This window comes from Manacus candei, unplaced genomic scaffold, assembly GCF_025592945.1.
Source record: "Manacus candei isolate 608988 ecotype Guabito, Panama unplaced genomic scaffold, ASM2559294v1 h1tg000128l, whole genome shotgun sequence".
Lineage (NCBI taxonomy): Eukaryota > Metazoa > Chordata > Aves > Passeriformes > Pipridae > Manacus > Manacus candei.
Window position 1 is genome coordinate 406,037 of NW_026138176.1, and position 18,049 is coordinate 424,085.

Sequence of the window (18,049 nt, forward strand, 5' to 3'; positions counted from 1 at the left end):
CAGGGCTTGGAACAACCTGCTACCACAAATTTCCAGCTTTCCTTTAGTTTTTGTTTTCATGTTCCTCCTCAAGACTCTGCTAAGGGCTTGCAGGACTCAGTTAGAGAGAGATTTGTTGTTAATTGTCTTGTCAAATGGCTTTCTGAACAGCCCGGGCATTTGCAATCCTATAATCTGTTGTTCCCTTGGCTCTCATCAAAACTGGGATAAGTGGGAAGATCAAGCTACTGTAATTAAGTTCTATACAAGCTGCATCTCATGTAAACCTGCTGAACCCAAATCCAGGTTCTCCTTCTGACTCATCAGAACGACCTTGGACAAAGTCACTTTGTTCTCTCTGCCTTTGCTTCTCAGTTTTGGGTTCAATGTGTGCAAACACATCTCAGCTCTTTGCAGGGTGTTCTGAGGGGTGAGATTTTCTGAGCAGGGCAGGACATCTCCCACACGTTGCAGAGGGAAATATTTGAAAATCTGCTTTGTGGGAAAGAAAAGGAGCCTTAAGGTTGCAAAGCCAGAAATCAGTTTGTGTCCTGGGAATGCTGCGCCCAACTGGTAATTTCAATGCTGAATTTTGAAGTGCTTGTCCTCTCCTCAGCCTGACCCTCCCTGTATGTTGCAGATTCACTGCCAGCCCTGCAGAATGTCCTGCTTTGACCTGTCCCCCAGCTCTGCCTGCGGCGTCCTGCGCCCCCAGCCCCTGGCTGACAGCGGGAACGAGCCCTGTGTGCGCCAGTGCCCCGACTCCAGCACCCTGATCCAGCCTCCCCCCGTGGTTGTCACCTTCCCTGGGCCCATCCTCAGCTCCTTCCCTCAGGATTCCGTCGTGGGATCCGCTGGAGCCCCCGTTCTTGGGGGCTATGGGGGCTCCCTGGGCTATGGGGGCTATGGGGGCTATGGGGGCTATGGCTCCCTGGGCTATGGGGGCCTGTGGGGCTATGGGGGCTATGGGGGCTATGGGGGATATGGATCCCTGGGTTATTTGGGCTATGGCTCCCTGGGCTATGGGGGTCTGTGGGGCTATGGCTCCCTGGGCTATGGGGGTCTGTGGGGCTGTGGGGGCTCCCGGGGGCTGTGGGGCTCTGGCAGATCCTACGGCTCCTACAGCCCCTACTCCTGGTACGGCCGCTACGGCCGCGGCCTCTGTGGGACCTGCTGAGCCCTTGGAGATGCTCCCTGAGGAAGGAATAACCAGCAACTGAGGGGTCCAATCTAGACCCAAAGAGGTGTTGTTGTGACCACTGCCAACCCCACTCCAGTGGAGCTGGAAGGACACAACACATCCTTAATTTATTCGCTCTCTATTTGGGGTCTTATGGGCTTTTTTCTTTCCATCTGTGTGTGTAACAAGTGGGATAAAACAAGTCATTTGTATTCTTCTGAAATGCAACTTCACTGTCCAGCTGAAGAGGAAGAATTCTGGAGGGAGTTCCCTGCAGTCTGACATTCTTGATATCCTACAATGCTTCTCTGTGAACGCTTATTTCTCATTAAACTGATTCTATTCTGCATCAAACAAATGAACTTTGGAGTTTTAATTTATGCATCAGTGGTTATACTCTGCTCTCCTCTTTAAATGGCCAAAACTCACATCCTTACCCAGGCCAAGTGTGAGGATGAAACCCCAGCTGGAATGGCCCAGCTCTGAGGGAAGTCAGAGCACTCAGAGCACGGGTTTGGGAGCAGGAACCTCCCTGCCCAGCTGGGCTCCAATAATTACACTGGGGAGTCACAGAGGCCTGGAAGAGTTTGGGCTGGAAGGGACCCCAAAGGTCACCCTGTTCCACCCCCTGCCATGGGCAGGGACACCTCCCACTGTCCCAGGATGCTCCAACCTGGCCTTGGACACTTCCAGGGATGGGGCAGCCACAGCTTCTCTGGGCAACCTGTGCCAGGGCCTCCCCACCCTCACAGGGAGCAACTTCTCCCTAATATCCAACTTAAATCTTCTCTCTGTCAGTCTGAACCCACCCCCTGCCCTGCCACCCCAGTTCCTGATGAACATCCCTCTCCAGCTTCTTTGCAGCCCCTTCAGACCCTGGAAGGGGCTCTGAGGTCTCCACACAACCTTCTCCTCTCCAGGCTGAACATTCCCAGCTCTCCCAGCCTGTCTCCATAGGGGAGATGCTCCAGTCCCTTTATCCACTTCGTTGCTCCCACAGTTCCGTGTCCTTCTGGTGTTTGGAGGACCAGAACTCAGCATTCCAGGTGGGATCTCACCAGAGCAGAGGGGGAGGATTTATATCCACACTGAGACATTTTCTACCCTACAGTTTTCCAGCCCTGACTCTGTTCTCTCTGTTCTCTCTGTTCCTGCTGGGGTGGATGAATTAACCCTTCGGGGACCTGCAGGGAGCAGCTGTTTCTCTGTCAAAAACCATCCAACACTTCTGATTTCATTATAACACAGCAAGTTCATCCCCATACTTCGGATTTCAAATTCCATTGTGTGGCCCAGGAAACTTTATTTAAGGATTTGACAGAAAATTGATTCCACTTCTGCAGAAACAATGACTGAGGACAGAGTTCAAGTATTTGAGTGTGAACCCGAAGTTCAGAGATAAAAGATTTACCTGGAAGAAATTCTGACTGAAGCCCAATGTGTTTAATAAAGAGTTTAAAGTTAGTGATCTACTGTTTAATTTCTCTACCACTGTAACCAGCAGAGCTACCACCAAGAAGCCAAATTCCTCCAAAATATCCATGGGAAATGGGGAGGGCAGGACAGTGATGCCTTCTGTGCCAGGGGCTTCCCACTGCTTTTGGACATTTGAAATCCCTGGATTTTTGGGCAGGACATTCAGCTCCATAGTTGAAGCCCTGAGCAATCTGGTCTCGTGGAAGGAGTCCCAGCCCATGGCAAGGGATTGGAACTAAATGAGCTTTAAGGTCCTTTCCAACCCACCCATTCCATGATTCTGTGACAGTTTAGGCTGTTACTGACACCTGCACAGGTGAGACTTCTGCTGAGACAAATAACAGGGGTGGAAACACGAGAAAAGACCACCAGAACATGGCAACTGTGATGCAATAAATTTTTAATGACAGTGAGCAAAGGAATCCATTTCAGAGTCTCCAAGAAGTAAGAAGTTGTTCTCCAGCCCGAGGCACATTCCCATGGGATGGAGCTGGGGGTTTTCTGAGGCTCAGCTCTTGCTTTGAGCAAACAGGACCCATTCTGAGCACTTCTGTCCCGTGTTTGCCCCAGGCAGCACAGAAGTGGGGTGGGAGGAGTGTTAGGGCAGGAAATGGAAGCAGAAACCAGGAGGAGAAATTCCAAAGGGGCTGAAGGGCCTCGGGATAGAGCAGTGGTGGTTCCCAGCTCGCTGCCTGTGGAACCATCACTTCTCATCCCTCACTTGGGGTGTCCCCGTGGGGCTCAGCAGGGCCCAAAGCTGCCACGGCTGTACCTGCTGGACCTGTAGGAGTAGGGGCTGCAGGAGCCATAGGATCTGCCAGAGCCCCACAGACCCCGGGAGCCCAGGGAGGAGCCCCCCCAGCCCCACAGACCCCCATAGCCAAGGGATCCATAGCCCCCATAACCTAGGGATCCATAGCCCAGGGAGCCATAACCTCCATAACCCAGGGACCCATAACCCAGGGATCCATATCCCCCATAACCCAGGGAGCCCCCATAACCCAGGGATCCATAGCCCCCATAGCCCAGGGAGCCCCCATAGCCCCCATAGCCCAGGGAGCCCCCATAGCCCCCAAGAACGGGGGCTCCAGCGGATCCCACGACGGAATCCTGAGGGAAGGAGCTGAGGATGGGCCCAGGGAAGGTGACAACCACGGGGGGAGGCTGGATCAGGGTGGTGGAGTCGGGGCACTGGCGCACACAGGGCTCGTTCCCGCTGTCAGCCAGGGGCTGGGGGCGCAGGACGCCGCAGGCAGAGCTGGGGGACAGGTCAGAGCAGGACATTCTGCAGGGTTGGCAGTGAACCTGTGGAAGGGGGTCAGTTATTCACGTTAGAGATGCATCAAACAGCCCAACAGGGTGTCAGAAGGAAATCTGGGAAGCATTTCCTATCACTTTTCTTTCTATCACACGATCCCTCGGCCAGCCTTGACTTCAGTAAAACAAAGTCAAGTTCTCTTCAGTTTTATCCAACAAAATCATGTACTTTTCAGCTGGATCTTTGGAATTTCCAGCTGGGATAATTTTGGCAGTATTACACTGCTCTTAGTTGATGGTTTCTGCTTGCAAAGTTTGGTCTCTGCTGTCACAAACTCAGCAATACTCAACCAAATGCAGCCACACACAACAATGCAGATGAGTTATTTGCCTCCCAAAATATAGTCAAGTTCTTTGAAGTGCTAAAAGGCTATGGGTTTGGGATTCAAACCTCCTTGGTACACCCCTCTCCTGGGGCCTGGAGATGAATGAGAACTCAAACATCATTTCCAGCAGCAAATCTCCCCCAGGTCAGGGGCAGCCTGGAAGCAACCCGGGAGGACTCGGTGCCAAGGGACAACCCAGAGCTCCTGACAGCAAGTTTAGAGAAATTCTGCCTTACCTGGTTCCCAAAGGTGGCTGAGCTGAGGGAGGTGGATGAGCTGGGAGCAGTGGATGGAGAGACCTGGTGCAGGGAGCTTTTATAGGGCCCTGAGCTTGCCTGGGGGACGTTGGGCACCCGATGCGCGAGTTCCTAATTAGGTCCCAACCCCAAATTGCAGGACACATAATTCCTCAAAGTGCTGAAATTGTTTTTGCTTATTGCCTGTGCATTGCAGGCACTTCAAACCCACACATGGGGTGACGTGCACATTCCAGCCCAGACCTCTATTGTCTCCAGGCTTTAGGTGTGGAGTTCTTTTTTATTATTCCATTGCTTTCCAGAGCGTTAGGGGAGGAAAGAAGCTGACTTGATTTATTTAATTAGGATGATAGGAGGACACTCATTCTTTTTGTTGGGTTGAAGGTCTTTTGCTGTAATCAACAGGATACCTGGAGCCAAATGGAATTTTTTTCAGGATCTCAAATGAGGGGACAAACAACTTCTTTGTGCAGGCTCAGCACTTCTGCCCCCACCTGCTCAGTGCAAGGCAAACACAAGGACCAGGAGCATCTTTGAATGGCTTTGGTATCACAGAATCACATCATGGAATGGTTTGGGTTGGAAGGGACCTGGAAGATCATCTCATTTCACCCCCTGCCACGGGCAGGGACACCTTCCACTGTCCCAGGTTGATCCAACCGGGCCTTGGACACTCCCAGGGATGGAGCAGCCACAGCTTCTCTGGGCAACCCATGCCAGGGCCTCCCCTCCCTCACAGGGGACAATTTATCCCTGATATCCCACCTGAACCTGCTCTCTGTCAGCGTGCATTTTAAATAAAAAAGGCAGATTTTACTTTTAAAGTCAAAGGAAGGTCAAAAAGTGTTATAAACCACGAACTGATTACGGGAAAAACCCCAAGTGACCTCAATTTACCTGTTTAATGTGATAATCTCTGCTAATAGTGGGGTGGATACATCACCCAGGCCCACATTGTGCAGAACTATGACACAGTCTGTACAAGTTGGTAATGGGTGTTCATGAGGTGTTTGAAAATCCCTTGGAATGTCCTTGTAAAACCTTGACATGGGTTTTTGTTGTTGTTTTTTTTTTTCTTCCAGGATAATAGCTGGGGAAATCTCCCTACGGATCTCCAGGTTTGGAAAAGCTCATAATTTATAAATAATACGTGGTGTGCAGATAAGCAGGTGGGTGATTATGATAACAGAGATAATGACAGTGTTACAGGAACAGTGTCAGCAGAGGAGGAAACCTCAGCAAAAGGCAGCTTTGGCCTTTCCCAGCAGATTCCCAGCTCCTAATTGCTCCCTGCTGAAAGATGATGGGATTAACTGCCAGAGCCTTTCAAAAAACAAGGGGTTTTTATTCCTACCACAGCTGAATTTGGGGGTTCTCCTGGACAGAACCGTGGAATGGTTTGGGTTGGAGGGGACCCTCAAGATCATCTTGTCCTGGGACACTTTCCACTGTCCCAGGGTGCTCCGAGCCCCATCCAACCCAGCCTTGGACACTTCCAGGGATGAGGCAGCCATGGAATAACCTGTGCCAGGGCCTCCCCACCTCTTGCAAAAGCATCTCAGTGAAATATAAATTCAGTTATTGATTCAGGAATTCAAGCTTTAAGCAGCAGTCTGAGGGTCAGAGGGAAGCTGAGGCTGTTCCGGGCACGTGTCCCAAAACCATCCCAGGATTTTGGGATTTCTGATAAACCCCTGAGCATCGTGGCTGTATAAGGCAGGAGGAGAAGGATATCAGTGATAACCAGCTCTGGTTATCCATGGTGCAACCACAGAGAGGACAGAAAATTGATATTAATGTCATGAATCATGATTTAGGATGAAAGATGCACTCACTTCACCCATCAGCCTCTCAGATGAAAGGGGTGGTGCTCCAGGAGGCCTGAAATCAAGAAATAAACACCAACCCCAAGCAACAATTTCGTCACTTTGCAGAACTATCAATCCCAAAAATGTGCCCTGTCACCTAATGAGCTGCATGTTAATTAAATCAGCCTCTCCCCCCTCGGGCACTCTGCTCTGTATAAAAGCTGCCTCCACTCGGGGCTCTCCCAACATCTTCTCTTCACTCCTTCTTCCCAAGGACCTGGTGAGTCTGGAGCTGCTGTTCCCAACTCTTGGGATTCCTCTTTGCTTAAACAGTTTATGGGGGGTGGAAAATTTAGCTGGGATGGTCTCCTCCATTAAAGACTGGTAGGCAAAATTTTAGGTGTTGTGGACACCTAAAAAATTGTTGTGGACAACTGTTCTCTGCCTTCAGGGTCATCACTTCATTCCAAGTTTCTTGATATGGCACAGAATTTAGTTTGTTATTGGGTTGCTTCCAGTTGTATCCATGAGGAGACGAGTTCACTGTTTATTCCTCTTCTCTGTTTGTTTAAATGGGTGACTGGAAATTATTTGGGAAATTGATCTTCGTGGTTCACAGGGCTTAGAAACCGACCCACCATTATATCCAGATTATCCTGTTAAAAATCATCCAAAATGGTTTTAGTTGGAGATAAATGGGCATGAAAGCTCCCAGAGATCAGGCACTGGTTTAGAGGAGGACAGAGAGGGACTGAGAGATGTTGAAAATGTTCTGTAAGACATTTATTTAGGATTAAAAGGGGTGATGGAGGGAATTTAAGGAGCTGAAAAGTGAAGTGCTGGGTTTTCTTGTCAGTTGTTTGGTGTGAGGCTTTTTCATAATAGTTCAGAGCCCCAAATCAAGATGCTGTTGGCCTTAAGTGAGTTGTAAATATCGCAGTGCCTTGATTCAATGTTTGGAAATTTGAGACAACCATCTCTGCAGTTCCCTCTTAATGGTCTCATCAAACAAGCTCCCGAGCAAATCTGAGCAGACAATGAGTCCTAATCCCTGTTTTGACAAGGATCAGCACAGAGGAGATCAGTGGCAGTGCAGAGCTAGTCATGGAATCACAACCAGCAGCACACTGGGCTCCTGGAGTCCCACTCCTGGTGGAGCCACCGACTCACTGGAGAGTTTGGCTCTTCTGCTCCAGTTCTGGTGTTTAATGGAGTTTGGCTCTTCTGCTCCAGTTCTGGTGTTTAATGGAGTTTGGCTCTTCTGCTCCAGTTCTGGTGTTTAATGGAGTTTGGCTCTTCTGCTCCAGTTCTGGTGTTTAATGGGGAAACTGCTGTGCTTCAGAGGGGCTCCAGTGAGAGGGAAGGCAGGGAACTCCTCGGCACCTTCCTGTGGGTAAATCATGTCTTGCTCTTGCTCAAATCAGCTCCTGCAGATCGACCTCCAGCCCTGCAGAATGTCCTGCTCTGACCTGTCCCCCAGCTCTGCCTGCGGCGTCCTGCGCCCCCAGCCCCTGGCTGACAGCGGGAACGAGCCCTGTGTGCGCCAGTGCCCCGACTCCACCACCCTGATCCAGCCTCCCCCCGTGGTTGTCACCTTCCCTGGGCCCATCCTCAGCTCCTTTCCTCAGGATTCCATCGTGGGATCTGCTGGAGCCCCCATTCTTGGGGGCTATGGGGGCTCCCTGGGCTATGGGGGCTATGGATCCCTGGGTTATAGGGGTTATGGATCCCTGGGATATGGGGGATATGGATCCCTGGGTTATGGGGGTTATGGATCCCTGGGCTATGGGGGCTATGGATCCCTGGGCTATGGGGGCTATGGATCCCTGGGCTATGGGGGATATGGCTCCCTGGGCTATGGGGGATATGGCTCCCTGGGCTATGGGGGTCTGTGGGGCTCTGGCAGATCCTATGGCTCCTGCAGCCCCTACTCCTACAGGTCCAGCAGGTACAGCCGTGGCAGCTTTGGGCCCTGCTGAGCCCCACAGGGACACCCCTGCACTGCAGACCCTGCTGAGCCCCACAGGGACACCCCTGCACTGAAGAATTTTGGCAAACGATACAACCCTGGATCCTCCACTCGGCTCCTGAGCAAGGGGCAGAGCATCAGACTTCCACTTCCACTTAAAACACAGTGGGGGCAGAATACCTCTAGAAATTCCCCTTATTTCCTCCTTCCTCTGTTTCCTCCCCTCCTCCCTGACCCTGCCAGTGGCCAAATGTGGGACTCCACCATCCGCTGGCTCCTCCCTGAAGCTGCTGCCTCCTGAGACAAGGCTGAGGGAACACCTCTGGTGAAGCACAGAGGGGTGACCTGCCTGTCTTTGCTCCTGTGGCTTTGTCCAGGGGGCCTTTCCCTCCCCTGCAATAAAACAATCCTGCATCCAACACCTGCCTCTGTTTTTCCTGTCAAAGCCCAGCCTGGGCTTTAGGGGTCCCTCGTGGTGGTCTCTCACCCCCCTCAGGACCAGGCTGAGCTGCCCTTGGTCAGAGCCCACAGCTGAGAATGCTCCCTGCCTTGTCCTTCATTGTCACCAAGCTGAAATTATCGTGTCCCTTGCACTAATTAATGGCACTGTCAGACTCCCAGCAGTCACTCCAATTATCCCGATCCAGTTGGGCACTGGAACAGGCTCCCCAGGGCAGTGGCCATGGCCCCGAGCCAGAGTTCAAGGAGCCTTTGGAAAATGCTCTCAGGGACATGGTGGGATTTTGGGGTGTTCTGTGCAGGGCCAGGAGTTGGATTCGATGATCCTTGTGGGTCCCTTCCAATCAGGATATTCTGTGACTGTTTTCACCAAGTTAATTTAGTGCTGGAATTCCTTTTAATTTCTCGTCTGCCAGACCGTGCACTAGAAATCCTCAAAGTGCCTTCAAAGACAAGGTAAAAAATGTGGCCTGAAGTTCTGTCCAAGCCTATTCTGAAAAGGAGTGAAAGGAGGAAGGTGAACAATGGGAAACACTTTTTCAGATCAGTATCAGGTGAGCAAAGATGAAGCACTACCTCTTTTTTTTGTTCAGCACTGCCATGATAACAGCTGCCTGAGGGAAGGTTTGGCTGAGCCTGTTTGTCAGCTGGGTGAAGTGAAAAGAACATGAACTAATGCACTGGAGAGGATTCACCTCTGCCTTTCTCGGAGACTCTTTCAAAGAAAAGCTCCACACACGGATGAACCATTTCTTGATCTCAGTTCTGCAAGTCAGATTTTTCACAGGTAACTTCAGTGTTCCTCCCCAAAGGGGACTGGATACCTCAGATGGCCTCGTGCTGTAAGTAATTACAGACTGAAATGGGAATCAGTCCGTGCCACTCGTGGTTTTTATTTTAAGAAAACGACATTCCATTTTTATGGATTGACAAGTGCTCACTGAGAATATTTTGACCAAGAATCCCGGAATCATTTTGGTTGGAAAAGACCTCCAGGATCATCGAGCCCCACCTTTGGCCCACCTGCAGCCAGGTGAATGTGTGTTGTGTCAGACAGTGCTCAGCACCAGACACAGCAGTGCTGAGAGCCTTTGGCACCCAGAGAGCACAGGGAGGGAGCTTTTCCTGGGGCTGGAGGCTGGGAGTGAGCTCAGGGCTGATTGCACAAGGCCCAGAGATGCCCTTTCTCAGTGCCCAGTGTCAGGTGGGGGCTGTGAGGATGGAGGGAGTTCACTGCATTCCTCACTCAGGGCTCAGTCCCGGGAAACCTCCAATTATTCCTTGACGTGGTGGCCTTGGCACATCTTTTGGGAGACTCTGGTTTATGCCCTGATAACATAAAGGAGTGGCACCAGACAGGAGGGAATCAGACTTTCAGACTGGAAAAACGAGGTGTTCTTAACTGATGGGAGGAACAGTGAGAGTGTGACTGCCAGTGACAGGGAGCAAGGCCGGGGACCTGCCGGCTCCAGGCTTCCCAAGCAGAGTCTCAGATCTCTGGATCCTTAATATGTTAACTATCTATTAAATATGTATTAATTATACATTAAATATGTATTAATTATATATTAAATATGTATTAATTATACATTAAATATCTATTAAACATGTATTAATTATATACTGAATACCCACTGAACATTTATTAATTATATATTTAATATCTATTAAATATCCATACAGCTCCTGCTGTCTCCCAGTGGCAGGTCAGCTGAATGGCCTCCAGGTCCTGTACCTGTGCATGCTCTGGAGTGACTTTATTCTAAACAAAAATTACCAGAGTCGTAGTAATTAAAGCAGGACCTGTTAAAACAAGGGAAGGAGCACACCCAGCTTCCCTTTCACTGCAGACATGTCCCGACTTCTCCAACAGACAGGCTGAATCCAGGAAAAACCAATGGGACTAATCCTGAACAAACCCAAGTGTGCAACAGAAAGGGATGAAATAAACGTTGTTGGGTTTGTCATGCTGAGTGAGACAAAGGAAAAGATTATCTGTGCTTGCTTTGGCACCGAGGGAGTTACACTTTCCCTACAGGAGGTGCAGCAGCAGCTCTGTAGGTTTTGGAGGGTGAGAGGGCAGCATCACACGTTCTTCTGAAAGGCCACAAGTGCCTAAGACACCTCTAACAGAGCTGCAATACAATAATATTATGGCCGAAATGTACCAGTGTAAACATAATTTTAAACGTGTATATATAAGAACACAAGTATTTATAAATATACTTGAAGACACTTAGTACTCCAAACACCTCATCCCAACACATTGTTGCACTTTTGTCATTGAATCGTTCTTCTATTCATTGCTCTTCCCCAGAAATCAGATTTTCCCTGTGCTGAACACCAGTGAACTGGAGGGGGATACAAACAAAGCAGGAATCACCTCATCTCTCTGAGGAGTGAAAAATGTCTGAGAGCCCGTGGGGAAACACGGAGAGACCAGAGTTCACCCTCCCACAGCTGCCGGGAAAAGAGCTCCAGACAAAGAGACAACGAAACAGGACTTGGCTGCAGGAAAAGTTTATTGAGCAGAGAGGGTCAGGAGGGAGTGTGAGAGAGATGGTGGGCAAGAGCCAGGCAGGCTGGTGGTGCCGGGCTGGAGGAGGCCAAGGGCTGTTGTGCAGCTGCTGGGCTGTGGAGCGTGGTCAGCGCTGGCAGTGGGGTGTGGGCTGGGTCTAGCAGGGCCTGCAGGTGTCCCAGACTTTCCTGGAGTAGCGGGGCAGGAGCCAAGGGCTGCAGGCGGGAGCAGCGCAGGCTGTGGGAAAGGTGCAGAGGCCCCCCGAGGCCTGGGTGGCCCCTTGGCCGTAGAGGCCCCCCAGCCCCAGGGAGCCCCCAAAGGCGGGGGCTCCGGCGGAGCCCACCACGGCTTGCTGGGGGAAGGAGCTGAGGATGGGCCCGGGGAAGGTGACCACCACGGGGGGCGGCTGGATGAAGGCCGTGGAGTCGGGGCACTGGCGGGCGCACAGCTCGTTGCAGCTCTCGGCGATGGGCTGGGGCACAGCCACGCTGGGCTTGGGCACAGCCACGCTGCCTTTGGGGGGGCACAGGTCGTAGCAGGACATCTTGGCGTGAGGGAGGTGAGGCTGAAACACAAAGCAACAAAAAAAAGTGTCATAAACAAGCAAGAGATCCCCAGGCTGAGTATTTCAATGATCCCTGGCTGCACTAGAACTGAAGTGCTCAGAGCCACATGGACTTGAGCTCTCTGCCCACGACATGTCCTTTGCCCTGACAGCCCCCTGAGTGCCCTGATCCCCACAGCCAGAGACCACCCAATCCCTGCCCAAAACCCTGTGCCCAGCCTGGCTGTGCCTGTGGCAGCCAAGGGGCCCCTCCCTGGTGCCAGTGCAGCTGATCCCTGCCAGTCCCTGCCAGGCTGCTCCCGGCACAGCCGCTGCCCTGGCAGCTGTGGGGGCCAGGGAGGGCCCTGGCCAGCCCCTGCCCCAGGAGGCCCAGAGCCCGGGCACCCACCTGCCCTTGTGCTGAGCAGAGCGAGGCCGCAGCAGTGGATGCAGCCCTGGCCCAGGGCAGCGCTTTTATGGGGGCCGGGCAGGCGGGGCGGGAGCTGCCCATGCTGGGGGCACGTGGCGCTGGGGGCCCAGCCCCTGCCTCCTCCCTGCCTGCCACGGGGCCCTTTTGCTGACTGGCTCTCCTGGACAGCCCCAACCCGCTCTCTCAGCCCCTGCAATTACCCCCTCACACGCTGCCAGCTCATGGGGCACATCAGTCCTGCTGGCTCCTCATTATCTCATCGGGGCCATCATCTGCACAGGGGAAGGTTACGAAACCCCACAGCCAAGGCAGCTCCTTTGGGCCCTGCCTGCTCAGCACGGGGCATCACTGGCCAGCCCAGCAGAGTTGGGCTCCATCCACCTTCAGGCTCTGGCCATGGAGCTCTGCAGGCCTGGGGAAGAGAAACCCCTCCTGCCCTGCCCAGAGGGGAATGGGGCAAGGAGCACAGAGCCCCACTGCAGCCCCTGTGATTCTGGTGCCTGCCAGCCCCATCCCAGCCCCACCACAACCCCTCCCAGCTCCTCCTGGAGCTCCATTGTTGAGGGAGATCACAGGATCACACAACATGCCAGGGGGGATTGGACCCTCAAGGATCATCGAGTGAAACTCCTGTCCCTGCACAAGTCACATCATGTTGCCAAGAGTATTGTCCAAAGAGCTGTTGAAGTGTGTGAGGGTTGGTGCTGTGAGCACTGCCCTGCTGACAAAGGCCAGGGAGGCAGGAAGGGGCAGCAGGCTGGGGCAGTGGGATGTGCTGGGGTGGCAGCCGGGGGGATGCTGACTCAGGGAGGGGCAGGAGCGGCCCAGCCCTGGTGTCATCAGCAGCAGGGAGTGTCCCCTGTGCCCATTGGCCCGGCTGGGGCTGAGCACTGCTGGGGCTGCTATAAAAGGCCTGGCCGGGCCAGGCTGTGCCAAGCTGCTCTGGCCACCTTGTCCTCGGGGAAAAGGGTAAGTGTGGCAGCGCTTGTGCTGCTGGCTCCTGCTGCAGCCCCGGCCCCCGGGCCTGGGCCGCTGCCCTCTGCTGCTCTGCTGCCCTCACTGCTGCCCTCTTGCAGAGCTCCAGCGCATCCCTGGCCGAGATGTCCTGCTACGACCTGTGCCCCCCCAAAGGCAGCGTGGCTGTGCCCAAGCCCAGCGTGGCTGTGCCCCAGCCCATCGCCGAGAGCTGCAACGAGCTGTGCGCCCGCCAGTGCCCCGACTCCACGGCCTTCATCCAGCCGCCCCCCGTGGTGGTCACCTTCCCCGGCCCCATCCTCAGCTCCTTCCCCCAGCAAGCCGTGGTGGGCTCCGCCGGAGCCCCCGCCTTTGGGGGCTCCCTGGGGCTGGGGGGCCTCTACGGCCAAGGGGCCACCCAGGCCTCGGGGGGCCTCTGCACCTTTCCCACAGCCTGCGCTGCTCCCGCCTGCAGCCCTTGGCTCCTGCCCCGCTACTCCAGGAAAGTCTGGGACACCTGCGGGCCCTGCTAGACCCAGCCCACACCCCACTGCCAGCGCTGACCACGCTCCACAGCCCAGCAGCTGCACAACAGCCCTTGGCCTCCTCCAGCCCGGCACCACCAGCCTGCCTGGCTCTTGCCCACCATCTCTCTCACACTCCCTCCTGACCCTCTCTGCTCAATAAACTTTTCCTGCAGTCAAGTCTTGTCTCCATCCCTATTTTTCCCAATTTGGGAAGACCCTGCGTGTGGGGCACTGCCAAGGGTGGGAGGGCAGATGCTGTTGCTGGGATGCCCGGGGGGCACTGGGGGGTTGCAGTGGTGGGCAGAGGTGTCTGTGGGGCAGCTGCACAGAGGGATCCCTGCCCTCCACTCAGCCCTGGCCAGGCCAGCCCTGCCCTGCTGTGCCCACTGCTGTGCCCCCAAGGACAGGACACCTGTGGGGCACTGCAGACACTCCCCCCAAGGGCCACACACACTTGCTGAAGGGACAGGGACCATTTGTGCTCCTGGCACAGCCCCAGAGTGCTTGGAATGTTGCCCCCAGTGCAGAGGAGGCTGCGGGGGATTCCCTCAGCAACAGCCAGGAGAGAAGGGAAGGGCTGAGGAAGATGGAAGCAGGCTCTGGGCAGAGGGCTCAGGGGTAGGAGCAGAGGCAATGGGCAGCAGCTGAAATGCAGCCCCAGAGGCCTTGCTCAGAGCAGGGGGAGCCAGCCCTGGCACAGGCTGCCCTGGTACAGGCTGCAGGGTCTGTCCTTGGAGAGCTGGCAAAGCCCCGTGGCCCGGGGCTGGGCACTGGGCTCTGGGGGACCCTGCTGGAGGCGGCAGCAGGAGGCCAAGGTGGCCTGGAAAGGCTGTGGGAACAAGGATCCAGGGGGATTTGTGACACTGTGTGTCTGTGACAGAGCTGAGGGGCAAAAAGTGTGTTGTGTGTGCTGGGGTGAGGGGTCACCAAAGGGGAATTGGAACTGGGAGAACAAGGAGAAGGTAAAATAGAAGAGAGAAGGGGACAGTGAAGGTTCATGGGGAGGAGAAAATTACAGCAAACGTGAAGTGAAAAGATGAGAATGAGAGCAATGAGATGGAGTAGAAGTCGAAGCAATAGGTGAAAGAAAAAGTGATAGAGAAAGACAAGGAGAAGGAGTAGAAGGAGGAGGAGAGATGATGACGAGGGAACATCCATCAAAGTGCACAGTGAAAGGGAATATTCTCTTTTGCTTTCAGTTCCAAGAACTTCAGCAGAGCCATGCAAACATAAACGGTGTGGAGCCCTGGCAACCCTTGTCCCTGGCTGGCTCCAGCTTTGGGGACAACCCCTCTCTATCCCGGGGAGGCTGGAGGTCTGAAAAAGCCCCCTGGGCTCCATGTCTTGCAGACAGAGGAGCTGCCTGGCCTCAGGCAGAATCCTTGGAGCTCAGCTGCAGGAGTGTGTGTGCTGAGAGCTGCCAGGGCTGATGGGTCTGTGCAAAGGCAGCTCAGCCTGGCTCTGATGGGGATCAGACACTGCCCTGGCCAGTCGGGTCAGGGACACGGGCAGGGCGAGGAAACTCTGCCCCCCATTCTGAGTAATACCAGGAAAACAGAGAGGCAGATGTTGGATGCAAGATTCTTTTATTGCAAGGGCAGCAAAGAACACACTGGACAAAGACACATCAGGTAGAGGCAGGCAGGTTATCTGCCCAGGCTGCCAGAGAGCTGATCCTTCAGGCTTGTCCCAGGCAGGGGCTCTTCCAGAGAGAAGCAAGTGCCCTGTGGGAGCATGGGGGAGTTGGGAATGTGGGCACGGGCAGGAGAAAGGAGGGGGAGAGGAGTCATGGGGAGAGGGGAAGGAGAGGACAAAGTGAGGAGTGAGTCTGAGGCATCACAGACTATTTAAGATCCTTTCTGCTGGTTTTAGTAGGGCCTGCAGGTGTCCCAGACTTTCCTGGAGTAGCGGGGCAGGAGCCAAGGGCTGCAGGCGGGAGCAGCGCAGGCTGTGGGAAAGGTGCAGAGGCCCCCCGAGGCCTGGGTGGCCCCTTGGCCGTAGAGGCCCCCCAGCCCCAGGGAGCCCCCAAAGGCGGGGGCTCCGGCGGAGCCCACCACGGCTTGCTGGGGGAAGGAGCTGAGGATGGGCCCGGGGAAGGTGACCACCACGGGGGGCGGCTGGATGAAGGCCGTGGAGTCGGGGCACTGGCGGGCGCACAGCTCGTTGCAGCTCTCGGCGATGGGCTGGGGCACAGCCACGCTGGGCTTGGGCACAGCCACGCTGCCTTTGGGTGGGCACAGGTCGTAGCAGGACATCTTGGTGTGAGGGAGGTGAGGCTGAAACACAGAGTGACAAAAAAAAAGGTGTCATGAGCAATCAAGAGACCCCCGGGCTGAGCAGTGCCCTATTCCCAGGCCTGGCCTGCAGCTGCAGGGACCAGATCTGTACTGACCCTCTCGCAATGGGCACCTCTGGCCCTTTGCCCTGACAGCCCCCTGAGTGCCCTGATCCCCACAGCCAGAGACCACCCAATCCCTGCCCAAGCCCCTGTGCCCAGCCTGGCTGTGCCTGTGGCAGCCAAGGGGCCCCTCCCTGGTGCCAGTGCAGCTGATCCCTGCCAGTCCCTGCCAGGCTGCTCCCGGCACAGCCGCTGCCCTGGCAGCTGTGGGGGCCAGGGAGGGCCCTGGCCAGCCCCTGCCCCAGGAGGCCCAGAGCCCGGGCACCCACCTGCCCTTGTGCTGAGCAGAGCGAGGCCGCAGCAGTGGATGCAGCCCTGGCCCAGGGCAGCGCTTTTATGGGGGCCGGGCAGGCGGGGCGGGAGCTGCCCATGCTGGGGGCACGTGGCGCTGGGGGCCCAGCCCCTGCCTCCTCCCTGCCTGCCACGGGGCCCTTTTGCTGACTGGCTCTCCTGGACAGCCCCAACCCGCTCTCTCAGCCCCTGCAATTACCCCCTGGCACGCTGCCAGCTGCCACCTCAGCCCTCCAATCAGCCCCGCTGGCTCCTCATTTCCTTTCATTACCCTCAGCACTTCCATCACCTCCCTGCATCACAGGACACTCCTGCTGACAAAGGCTGACTGCAAGTGCCAGGGCTCTGCCCAAGGCCTTGATCTCAGGGTGCCCACATTCCTGGTGTGCAGAGCCCCAGGGCACAGCGGGGTCCTGGTGCTGACCTTGGCAAACCCTCCTGTGCCTCCGTGCCCTCCTGAGGTGCCCTGGGTGTCCTTCATCTGCACAGGGGGGACGTTTTCCAATGCCATGTCCAAGGCAGCTCAGAACCCCAGTGCAGCCCCTGTTGGGCTGATTCCTGCCAGCCCTGCTCCCTTCCCACCCCAGCCTCTCTCAGGTGTTCCTGGAGCCCCATTGCAGGGGCAGATCCCAGAATGACAGAATGTGCCGAGTGGGATGGAACCCAAAAGGATCATCGAGACCAACTCCTGGCCCTGCACAGGCCCATCCAGAGAGTCACAGCATGTGCCCAAGGATAGGCTGCAAAAAACTCTAGAACTGTGTGAGGCTTGGTGCTGTGAGCACTGCCCTGCTGCCAAGTGCCCAGGAGGCAGGAAGGGGCAGTAGGCTGGGGCAGTGGGATGTGCTGGGGTGGCAGCCGGGGGGATGCTGACTCAGGGAGGGGCAGGAGCGGCCCAGCCCTGGTGTCATCAGCAGCAGGGAGTGTCCCCTGTGCCCATTGGCCCGGCTGGGGCTGAGCACTGCTGGGGCTGCTATAAAAGGCCTGGCCGGGCCAGGCTGTGCCAAGCTGCTCTGGCCACCTTGTCCTCGGGGAAAAGGGTAAGTGTGGCAGCGCTTGTGCTGCTGGCTCCTGCTGCAGCCCCGGCCCCCGGGCCTGGGCCGCTGCCCTCTGCTGCTCTGCTGCCCTCACTGCTGCCCTCTTGCAGAGCTCCAGCGCATCCCTGGCCGAGATGTCCTGCTACGACCTGTGCCCACCCAAAGGCAGCGTGGCTGTGCCCAAGCCCAGCGTGGCTGTGCCCCAGCCCATCGCCGAGAGCTGCAACGAGCTGTGCGCCCGCCAGTGCCCCGACTCCACGGCCTTCATCCAGCCGCCCCCCGTGGTGGTCACCTTCCCCGGGCCCATCCTCAGCTCCTTCCCCCAGCAAGCCGTGGTGGGCTCCGCCGGAGCCCCCGCCTTTGGGGGCTCCCTGGGGCTGGGGGGCCTCTACGGCCAAGGGGCCACCCAGGCCTCGGGGGGCCTCTGCACCTTTCCCACAGCCTGCGCTGCTCCCGCCTGCAGCCCTTGGCTCCTGCCCCGCTACTCCAGGAAAGTCTGGGACACCTGCAGGCCCTACTAAAACCAGCAGAAAGGATCTTAAATAGTCTGTGATGCCTCAGACTCACTCCTCCCTTTTG

At 55.5% G+C, this 18,049-nt stretch overlaps 6 protein-coding genes across 7 annotated transcripts; 3 read left to right on the top strand and 3 right to left on the bottom strand.

Annotated features, from left to right (window-relative positions):
- Positions 1–640: 640 nt before the first annotated feature.
- On the top strand, positions 641–1,156 carry LOC127462443 (scale keratin-like). Its single transcript, XM_051771064.1, has one exon. It carries the CDS (start codon positions 641–643, stop codon positions 1,154–1,156), a length of 516 nt encoding a protein of 171 aa, XP_051627024.1.
- Positions 1,157–3,376: 2,220 nt separating this feature from the next.
- On the bottom strand, positions 3,377–3,919 carry LOC127462452 (scale keratin-like). Its single transcript, XM_051771080.1, has 2 exons — positions 3,637–3,919; positions 3,377–3,540 (listed from the first exon to the last, which is right to left on the bottom strand). The coding sequence occupies exons 1-2, from the start codon at positions 3,917–3,919 to the stop codon at positions 3,377–3,379; spliced, it is 447 nt and encodes a 148-aa protein (XP_051627040.1).
- A 3,863-nt stretch (positions 3,920–7,782) lies between these two features.
- On the top strand, positions 7,783–8,322 carry LOC127462486 (scale keratin-like). Its single transcript, XM_051771130.1, has one exon. It carries the CDS (start codon positions 7,798–7,800, stop codon positions 8,320–8,322), a length of 525 nt encoding a protein of 174 aa, XP_051627090.1. The 5' UTR covers positions 7,783–7,797.
- A 2,959-nt stretch (positions 8,323–11,281) lies between these two features.
- LOC127462458 (scale keratin-like) lies at positions 11,282–11,833 on the bottom strand. Its single transcript, XM_051771088.1, has one exon. The coding sequence runs from the start codon at positions 11,831–11,833 to the stop codon at positions 11,447–11,449; it is 387 nt and encodes a 128-aa protein (XP_051627048.1). The 3' UTR covers positions 11,282–11,446.
- A 1,152-nt stretch (positions 11,834–12,985) lies between these two features.
- LOC127462437 (scale keratin-like) lies at positions 12,986–14,359 on the top strand. The gene is made up of 2 exons (XM_051771056.1): positions 12,986–13,232; positions 13,340–14,359. Exons 1-2 carry the CDS (start codon positions 13,059–13,061, stop codon positions 13,748–13,750), a joined length of 585 nt encoding a protein of 194 aa, XP_051627016.1. The 5' UTR covers positions 12,986–13,058; the 3' UTR covers positions 13,751–14,359.
- Positions 14,360–15,362: 1,003 nt separating this feature from the next.
- Positions 15,363–16,916, bottom strand: LOC127462444 (scale keratin-like). 2 transcript variants are annotated; one of them, XM_051771067.1, is made up of 2 exons: positions 16,633–16,916; positions 15,363–16,020 (listed from the first exon to the last, which is right to left on the bottom strand). In XM_051771067.1, the coding sequence occupies exons 1-2, from the start codon at positions 16,717–16,719 to the stop codon at positions 15,613–15,615; spliced, it is 495 nt and encodes a 164-aa protein (XP_051627027.1). In that variant the 5' UTR covers positions 16,720–16,916; the 3' UTR covers positions 15,363–15,612. The 2 variants fall into 2 exon arrangements, with proteins under 2 accessions (XP_051627027.1, XP_051627026.1); XM_051771066.1 differs by having other exon boundaries at positions 16,412–16,916.
- Positions 16,917–18,049: the final 1,133 nt, after the last annotated feature.